Consider the following 10456-nt stretch of genomic DNA (forward strand, 5'->3'; position numbering starts at 1 on the left):
GGTAGGGTAGGGAAAGAAAGCTCTTCTTGATATATATATACTAAATGCATGTCAAGTGTAGAGCAAGTAGCATTTACCGATTGTAGTCGAAGAAAGAGGACGAGTCAAGTCAAGCCGAGCCAAGTCGTGAATTAGTACTCGTTGTGTATGTACCGGTCAGCATCCGATTTTCCGAGGCTTCCCAAGTAGTCGGTGACAGATCCGGACATGTTCTTCAACCACGACGTGCTTCGTGTCAATATGTTGGCTTCTTGAACCTGTTCTTCGGCTTCGCGCATGCGCCTCTCCTCGTCTGCCCTAACCATGTCAGCAAGTCTCTGGTTCATGTAGACCTTGACGACGTCGACCCCAAGAGACACGACCTGCTTTGGGGGGATCTCGAGGGGGTTCTGATCCAAGTTGAGCTTCGACAAGTTGAGGAGGTGGCCGAATGTGGCGGGGAGGCACCGGATTTGGTTGTTGCTTAGATCGAGTTCTTTGAGGTTGATCAGCTGGGAAATGGTCTCGGGAAGCTCCTTCATGTCACTGAAGTTGCTGTTGAGGATTAAGACCTCGAGACCCGATAGCCTCCCTATTGATGCCGGGAGGCCTTGGAGCTCGTTGAAATGTGCATCCAAGTAACGCAGGGATTTCATCCAACCGATGGATGTTGGAAGCGAACGGATCTTGTTCATTTGGATCGATAGCCTTTTGATGTGTACTAGCTCGAATCCGATGTTGGTCGGTAAGTAAGTGAGCTTGTTGTAGCTCACATCTACATCCTCCAAAGACCTGTAAAATGTCGAAAACAGAAACTCGGAGGTAATCATGCCATGGAAAGGGCTATTAACATAACACGATACATACTACTATTGTTTTCATACAATATATTTTTTTTACCTGCAGTTTGTAATGCTGTCGGGTAGGGCAGTGATGTTGTTCTTGGACACATTCAAGCCTCGTAACTTCGACAACAGACATATGGAATCGGGCAGTGTGGATAGAAAATTCGATGCAAGGTTGAGTTCCTCCAGGTTTTCTAACTCTCCAACTGCACCAGGAATTGCCTGTTTCACTCACCAAAATTGGGTATGAATCAGAAACAAAACTTAACTTCACTTTCTTGAAGCTGTATCCTATAATGTACAAACTATTATGCAATTATATGACTGATTCTGCTAGAACAAGTGTAAGAACTAACTATAAAACAAAGAGACATTTGGAGGTCACATTATGTCACAGAGTAAGCTTTCTGATTTATTATATATCCATGGAATTCTACATATGCAGCCCAGCATTTGAAGAAAACATTCGAGAATTTATACCTACAAACTATGCAGTAATAATCCCAATAATCTATTTATATGTCAAGAACACCAAAGAATATACTGCATACTTTGTAAATACAGCTTTTCTTCATTGTATTCAGTATAGTTAGATCTATTGAGGTTCCATATAACACATTAAAGCTATTTATTCATTCAACTTGAGCAAAGAAAGCTTTAGCCAAATGTCTGCAATCTTTTGACTCTAAGCCAACAAATACTAACTACTTCAAGTTTCTTCCAGGTTCACTTTACTCCATTATCGCCATTGATGAAAAACCTCAATACACACAGCAATAGGGCATAAGACCTTATAGAAATTAATGTACGTAGCATCAATTATCACAAAATTGCAAATCGGAACTGCATTTCAAGCAAGGTTTGAAGATAGCTTAAAATTCATCAGTAATGGCTAGAGAGTGGTAGCGTTTACCTCAAGGCGGTTACAGGACATGTTTAGAACAATCAGTGACTTGAGCCTCCAGAATGCCAATGGCATCGACCTCAATTTCCTGCCGGCCAAATCGACCATCTCAATCCCCTTCCCGGATTCCGCCTCCTTCAGAATTCCTACTACCTCCTCCGTCATGGCGTCCTCTTCCTTGACCTCAGTCGTCTGAGGTCCATCGTCCACCACAGGATCCACTCCGGCCACCGCCGCTTCGTAGAGCCTCTCCAGCCGCTTCTCCGCCGCGGTGAGCATTTTTCCGTACGCCTCGTGCATCTCGTCCAGAGCGATAACCGCCTTGTACTTCCGGTAGTCCTTGTTAAGCTCCTCCGAATTCCGCGACGAGTGCGCCTCGATCTCCGCGATTTTGTACCTCGCGGCGTCCACCACCTCGTGGTTGGGGCGCGGTCCGATCGTCTGCAGCACGGATCGCGTTTGCGCGATCTCTGTGACGGCGCGGCGCATGGCGGAGATGAGCTCCGGCTTCTTCAGGTGAGGCATTCTCTCCGTCAGCTCGAAATGCGGCTTCGGCGCCGGTGGCGCCGGATTCTCGATGTCGAAGGCTTCCGCGGCGGCGTTGGACAGCGTCTGGCTGATTGTAGGTAGCTTGTCCATGACGTAGGCTAGGATGGGAAAATCCGCCGGATTTGGATCCCATTCGAAATCCGCCTCGTTCTCATTCGACCGCGGATCCTGGTAGGAAGGATCGACGAAGATCGGAAACGTCATCGTGAGTTTTCTCCGATAGCAATGGCGATTCGACGGTACGGCAAACTGTGGTTGCAGATGTGTTATGTGTTGTGCGGAGCAGTACAGTAACGGACGAACGCACGCATGCGTCGACGTCGAGGTCGGACCATAAATACAGACCCGGTATCCGGGTCGGGTCGGATCCTATTTTTAGGTTTGGGCAATGAGTATCCGCCACGTGGAGGGGTAACCAAATATAGATGAGAGGCTCCGGGTGAGTGTATGTATATGAACTGTTTATTATATTTTCATTTTCTCCTTACACGTGTCACTAAGAATTTTTATATTAATTGTAAAAGTATATGCTAGGTTACACTTGATTTTTTATTTTTAATAACAAATTGTTATGCATTTGGGTGTCTTTCTGGGTATGTAAGTGTAATTTTCCTAAATAAATTAATTTATTTAATTTTGTAGATTTGTAACTTAAGAAGGGTTATTGAAGCATATAAGTATAGACGAGAGAACAATATAAGGTTGTGTTTGTTTGGGGATCTTTCCCAACCTTATTATTCATTCAATTTTTTTTCACATAAAAATATTAAATCAAACACCTATTTTTCATTTTTTATATTATACTAAAAATAAATTTTACCTGACAAAATATATCTCACATGTTTAAAAAAGTCGCTATCATTTGCCTGCACGTGACATTCACACAACGAGCATTTGCGCACAACCAAAATGATAAAAATAACAACTTTTGAAAACATGTAGAATATATTTTATAAATAAATGATAAAAGTGATAATGAGGTATACGGTGTATAATATTTTTTGCAATGTTCATATTCAAAACTTTTATTATTCAAATCTCAATCCAAAATCCAAAATACAAACAAACACACACTAAATATAAATATGAATTAATTTCAATTAACATATAAAACTCAGTCAATCCGCTGCGGCGGTTCTGCCGGCGAGAGACGCGAACAGCCGGAAAACCATAAACGGCGGCAACTAACACCAAATGAAATACAACGGTACGTATAAATTAATTAAAATGGCTCGCCGGCGGCTGTTTCGATCTAACAGATCGGTAGTGTATGAATTATGAACAGATTGAAACCTAAATGATGTCGACAACAAGCAAATCGATATAATATATTGGAGAACGTCGGGAAGAACTTACACCTCTTTCTGAATTTCAATTCCAAAACTTAAAAAACAAATTGGAATCTCTAAGTGTAAATTCATTTTTTGTATATATACTGGTAATACAGAAAGGACCGAAGGAATGACGATGAGTTAGTATTGATGCAGGTACCTTGTGACTCGATCTCCATACATAATCCGGCTATCGGAAAGCGCTTAGAGGATAGCCGACCGCTGCAGGGTAATATTGCATCCAGAGCGACCTTGATTTCTGCTGCGGTAGCGCAGCTGAGGGAAAATCAAAACACGACAAAGGAGAGGATGGAGGAGAAACTTTCTTCGCAGATTTGATCGGGAAAAGCACCGCTCTGATTTTCGCATCTGGCGCGGCTCTGTCGTACTCTGCAATCACATTCCTGAGCTCCTCGTCCGATTTAATCGAGATCAACACGTCCAAATCTTCATTTGGCAATTTACACTTCAAATCCACGGAAAATCCACACGATTCCCCAAACTTCACCATCAATTCTGACGAAAACAATGGAGATAAAAATCAAACACCGCCTCCTCAATAATCTCCCCAAAATGCCTAAATCGAAGTGCAAATCAAGTAATACGATCTAATTGGGAAAAAAAGGTAACAGAGACGACCAACCAGAAAACGTAATGGAACGATCGACGGACAAAATCCTTGTGTAGCCGCCGACATAGCGGAGCACGCCATCGGAAGCACGAGGCGCAATTCTGCCGCCGTAACTATACTGAAATTTTATTGGATTTGCGCAGTGAACACTGTAATTGGAAGCAGTGATCATTTTCCAGAGAGAGGGAACTCACAAACCGAACCGAAGAGCGAAGATGTTGCGCAGCTGATTTTCTCGGAACCTTCAAGAAACAATCGTAACGAACAGATTCCACTATTTATAGAATTCATGCGAGATTTATACAAATATTCCTTAAATTTCTGACTCACTGTCGTGATTTTCTAAGGGTGTGTTTGTTTAGTTGTTTGGTTTTTTATTTTTTTATTGAGATTTGAATAGTAAAAGAAAATTTGAATGTGAATAATCATATTACATGATATAACTAAATATTGATGTGATATTTTTAATATAAAATTAAATTTTTAGTATTATATAAAAAAATAAAAAATAAGTACTATTTGATTTCATATTTTTAGGGAAAAAAATTTCATAAATAGTGAAAATATGTGTAAATCCTTCAAACAAATACACTCTAAATAATTGTATGATATAATTTGATATGATATTTTGAATATAAAATTAATTTTTAATATAATATAAAAATATATATATTTAATCTGATATTTTTACGAAAAAAATTCAATGAATAATAAAAATATGTATAAATCTTTTAAAGAAACATACCCTAAATGTATTTAATTGTTACCTTTTATATTTTATATTTTTATTTTTATTTAAATAATTACTATTTTTTTTTTACATAAATTATAAAATTAAATGTATTTAATTGTTACCTTTTATATTTTATATTTTTATTTTTATTTAAATAATTATTATTATTTTTTTTTACATAAATTATAAAATTAAATAGTAAAAATATAAAATATTGCCAAATAAATAGTTGTTCGAAAATGTGTGTTTGTTTTGTGTTTTAGTTTGAAGAAAAAAAAATTTAATATGAAGTATATATAATTATGTAAATAATATAAAAATAATAAAATTGTGTAATATTTTTTGTAAAAATTGTTATTTAATTTTTTTTCCAAAATAAACAAACTCAAAGCTTCTCAATCTGTCACTTTTTCTTTTTTTTTTCATATTATATATTGATATATTTTCTCCATTTTTTTTACTATTGTCCCTTCCAAATATACTATTATTTCTATAAAAAGAATAAAAATATTTTTTAATAACAATTAAATTTAATTAATTCAAATCAATATATTTAGAAATATTTTTTGGTATTTTAATTTAAATATTATTTATGTTAAATATAAAAATGTGTCAATAAATAAATAATAAAATTTTGTACTACATTATTGACTTTTATAAGTGTGTAAAATATATATTAGAAATATATATTGTGTGAATGTATGTTATATTGTATATTCTCTAATGTTTATGCCATTTTAATTGGACACAAAAATTAATGAATAATAATATTTTAATATAAATATAGACAAAAAATTGTGTTATTTTTAATAAACACAAAATTTGTATAAATTATATTTAATTTAGATTTAAGCGGGTCATATTCTTTAAATTGATCATTTGATTATCTTTTTGGGTCGATTTGTTTTGTAATTGGGTTTTTATGGTTTCTTTGATCCATAGAGATTTGGTCTTGGGTTTGACTTTTCCAGACTTTGGAGGGCTTTGGTCTCCGTGCAGACGATTTGATCGTCAGCTTTGAATTTGATGTCCTCTTTGGACGATCCAAGGCTTTGGTTTTTTATTTCGCTTTGCCGCCTTTTGGAGGGTTTTGGTCTCCATATGGGCGATTCGATCATCGGCTTTGGATTTATGTCTTCTTTAGACGATCCGAGACTTTAATCTTTGATTTGGCTTTGCCGCATTTTGGAGAGTTTTGATCTCCGTGTAGGTAATTTGATCATTAGCTTTGGATTTGATGTCTTTTTTAGACGATCCGCGGCTTTGATCTTTGATTTGACTTGCCTTTTGGAGGGTTTTAGTCTCCGTGTAGGCGATTCGATCATCGGCTTTGGATTTGATGTCTTCTTTAGACGATCCGAGGCTTTGATCTTTGGTTTGGCTTTGCCGCTTTTAGAGGACTTCAGTCTCCTTGTGGGCGATTTGATCATCGGCTTTGGATTTGATGTCTTCTTTGGACGATCCGTGGCTTTGATCTTTGCTTTATCATTGTCGCTTTTGAAGGGCTTTGGTCTCCGTGCGGGCGATTTGATCATTGGTTTTTGATTTGATGTCTTCTTTAGACGATCCGCGGCTTTGATCTTTGCTTTGTCATTGTCGCTTTTGAAGGACTTTAGTCTCCATGCGGGCGATTTGATCCTCAACTTTGGATTTGATGTCTTCTTTGGACGATTCGTAACTTGGATCTTTGAGGAGATAGATTTGGTGTTTCATAACACTTTTGCACGGCATGTCCCTTTGACTTTTTTGGATCGAGGAGGGCCGACTTGATGCTTTGGTGAAGAACGCGATGAACACCTTGAAGCTTTGAGGTGAACTTTGGATTCTTCCTTGGCTTTAATGGATTCTTCAACGGTTTTTGGAGCTTTGATCCTTGAAGAGGTGGATTTGGTGCTCCATAATACTTTTGGTGGCGTGTCCCTTTGACTTTTGGATCGAAGATAGCCGAGTTGATGCTTTAGTGAAGAACGCGATGAACATCTTGAAGCTTTGAGAGGAACTTCGGAGACTTTCCCTTGGCTTTGACGAATTCCTCAACGACTTTGGGAGCGTTGATCCTTTCTCCGGCTTGGGCATACGACGAAGAACGTTAACTCCATCGATTCGTCAACCAATATTAGATCATTTGTCCAAATCAGTGACTTTCGACAAAGAACGCTTCGAAGGAAACGAAGAACATAAAGAACAATATAGAGAGAGTATAGAGATTCACCCTTTTGCTTGAATTCTCGATGTAACTTCAGTGTCTCAAATGAACTGGCCATGACTCCTATTTATAGGGGATGAGTGGTCTCGATTTCCTTTTTTAATGGTGCCACGTGGCGCGTTCTGATTGGCCAACATGAAGATTTTATTATTTTTCCTTTTCCATCGGATGCCGTTTTTCATTCTTGACGGATTTGATTATGCACATTCATTTCTCGCCAAGATCTTTATATCATTGTCTTTTTCGAAAGATATTAATTTATATACTTTCTTTATTGACAAGATTAATTTATTTTGTTGCCAAATTTATTATGGCTATATTTATACACATAATATTTGCACGATATCTTCCATTTAAAGCAAATTTTTGCATTAATGATTGATATTTATTGTACAAAAATTAACATATGTGCATAATTAAATACTATATATTTATTTTATTAAAATTTTATTTTCTTCTAACACACCTTATATTTAATTTAATTTAGACATTTAATTTTCAATGCCTACAATAAATATAGAGTAGATAGTAATAATATAGAAATATTATAGAAAATTTATTAAAATATTAATAAAAAATATTGTGATAAGTAGAAAAAGAATAGTGGTAAATTAGTACATAAAGGATGACATTGTGCTAGAAATTTGAAGATTTTATATTTCAAAATAATCGTTTGCATATGATCATAATATCTATTATTTACTTGGCTCTCTTATCTGCCTACTAGCAAAGCTCTATTTATTATATATTTTTGTGTTGCAGTCTTATGAACTTGATTGGAATTATAGTGTCCACAACTATATATATAAATAAATAAATAAACAAACAACAAATAAATAAATAAAGTTCATTTACTTTTCAACTAATATATTCTCTCCGTCCCAAAATTATAGTCTTAATTGGACTACACGAGATTTAAAAAATATTGATATTATATTGGTAGTTAATAAAAAGTATAGATAAAAGACTTTTTGTCATTGTGAATGTATTAGTGTAAAAAGTAGTAGCAATTGTGTAATAAAAATGAAAAAATAGGGGTAATTTTATGGTGATATTGTTATTCATGAAAATAAGACTATTATTTTTAAACAGACAAAAATAATAAATAAAAATATTGTATTGAAACAGAGGAGAGTATATCATTTCCTAGAGGTATAGGATTAACGGCATATGTTACTAGGGTGAGCATATGAATTTTTTTCAAATCCAAATCATCTAAAAATTTATTTCTTTTTTTTTAAAAAAATCAATCTGATTCTAATAGGGAATTCGAACCAAACGAAAAATCAATTCGAAATTCTACTTATTTTTATTACTTTTTAAAATATTCAATTTTATTTTATATTTTTATAATTATTTTATAATATTAAATATATAATAAATAAAAATAAGTATATTAAAAAATAATTAATCATTTTGATTTTTTATTTTTATTAAAATACTCCCTCGATCCCATTGAAAGGTTGTCATTTTTCATTTTTGTCCGTCCCAAAACAACAAGGTTATCATTTCCTAATTTAGTAATTGTACTATTTACCTAACATAATAAATACCATTTCAATTTACAATATATTATACAAATACCATTATTTTTATATTACACTGTACTAATAGGGGTATTTTTGTCATTTTTACTACAATTCAATATAATACTAATATTCAAAAATCTACGTGTAAAAAGCAAACGCCACTCTCTCACCGAGACTGAGGGAGTATTAAATATATAATAAAATATTTTATTTCAAATTTCAAATTGGTTCAAATTTTTAAAATACCAATCCCAAAATTCGAAATTTCTAAAAATTTCAATCCGAAAAATCTGAACCAAATATTATATTTCGATTTAATTCAAATCCAATTTTCGAATTCTCAAATATTTTCCTTACCTCTATATTTTTTCAGTAAAGCTAACTATGTATAACTAATTACTTCATTTATTTGTACAATAGATGCATGCTACATATAGAAATCAGATATGGCTGCTGCCAGCACCATGTTGATTGGTTCGTAACTGTCTGATCAATTTATTTTATTTTATTTTTTTAATGACATAAAAATCCGCAGGTGTTATGGGTCTTGGATTATTTTTAATAAATGATCTAATGACTATTATTAAAAAAAACTAGTTATAAAATAATTTATGTTCATATAAATTTATTCTTTTGTGATTTTAAATTTTAAATTAATGTTATTTATGTTATATAATTTTTAATAAAAATATATTATTTTATCTAGCAAAATATCACATAAAAAAATAATATTTAAACAAAATTTAAATTAGTATCTCATTTCAAATCAATTTCAAACTATAACCAAACAAACTCTATATTTTTTTTCATTAAACAAATTATAATAATTCAATTATTTTGTATTAGTTAGTCCAACATTTTTATTATTTTTGTATATTAAATTGATGTCTATGGTTCAATAAATTTTTTCAATATATTTAGAATCTAATTCAAACACGTCTACCATATGGTAACATATTTACACGGTGGTCTAACAAATTTATATACTCTTTCTATCTAATTGAAATGTTATTATTTTTCATTTTCGTCTGTCCTAAAATAATGTTACTATTTCATAACTTAGTAACTGTAGTACCTAACTAACATAATAAATATCATTATAATTTATACTATATTACACAAATATCATTATCATTACTTTTATATTAAACAATAGTTATGAATGTATTTTTGTCTTTTTCATTACAATCCAATATAATATTAATATTAAAAAAAATTTAAACGATAATTTTTCTACTGGACGGAGGGAGTACTATGATTAAATAATTCGATATTGTACTGATTTAGTGATTTTTATAAAAGTCAAGCATATTTTATTATTTTTTTTAATAATAATAAAAATAAATTCAATGTAAATAATAGGGCCAAAAGATAATATTCAACCTCCATAAGATGACAAGAATTTGTTACAATTGTCTTATTTCAATTAAATTCAAGACTTTTTTTTTGTTTAAATATAAATTGTATACGTGCCATAAATATATATTTTGAGAATGGCATGAGTTATTTTCATTCACGAAAATTCTAAGCACTACAAATAACTAAAAATTATTACAAATATATATTCCATCTCGAACAAAATGTATTAATTTTATTTTATTTGGTTATCTATATTTTTTTCTATCACTTTCACAAATAGTATTCTTATAATTAACCTTAATTTTTATAATACCACACAATATAACTTTTGAAATAAATATATTTCATAATATATTTTTGCCTTCTTTTTTTTTCACTCCATATAATTAT

General features: G+C 32.8%; 2 protein-coding genes and 1 long non-coding RNA gene across 3 annotated transcripts; 1 reads left to right on the plus strand and 2 right to left on the minus strand.

Annotated features, from left to right (window-relative positions):
• On the minus strand, nucleotides 1–2911 carry LOC127252877 (plant intracellular Ras-group-related LRR protein 3-like). The gene is made up of 3 exons (XM_051277241.1): nucleotides 1738–2911; nucleotides 880–1046; nucleotides 1–771 (listed from the first exon to the last, which is right to left on the minus strand). The coding sequence occupies exons 1-3, from the start codon at nucleotides 2479–2481 to the stop codon at nucleotides 132–134; spliced, it is 1551 nt and encodes a 516-aa protein (XP_051133198.1). The 5' UTR covers nucleotides 2482–2911; the 3' UTR covers nucleotides 1–131.
• Nucleotides 681–1749, plus strand: LOC127252878 (uncharacterized). The gene is made up of 3 exons (XR_007839163.1): nucleotides 681–801; nucleotides 886–1068; nucleotides 1549–1749. It is a non-coding gene; the product is annotated as an uncharacterized LOC127252878 (long non-coding RNA).
• A 468-nt stretch (nucleotides 2912–3379) lies between the features above and the next one.
• Nucleotides 3380–4517, minus strand: LOC127252876 (uncharacterized). The gene is made up of 2 exons (XM_051277240.1): nucleotides 4252–4517; nucleotides 3380–4124 (listed from the first exon to the last, which is right to left on the minus strand). The coding sequence occupies exons 1-2, from the start codon at nucleotides 4409–4411 to the stop codon at nucleotides 3799–3801; spliced, it is 486 nt and encodes a 161-aa protein (XP_051133197.1). The 5' UTR covers nucleotides 4412–4517; the 3' UTR covers nucleotides 3380–3798.
• Between the last annotated feature and the right edge of the window lie 5939 nt (nucleotides 4518–10456).

The sequence above is a fragment of the Andrographis paniculata genome, unplaced genomic scaffold (assembly GCF_009805555.1).
Source record: "Andrographis paniculata isolate CXL003 unplaced genomic scaffold, ASM980555v1 Contig49END, whole genome shotgun sequence".
In the NCBI taxonomy this organism is placed as follows: Eukaryota; Viridiplantae; Streptophyta; class Magnoliopsida; order Lamiales; family Acanthaceae; genus Andrographis; species Andrographis paniculata.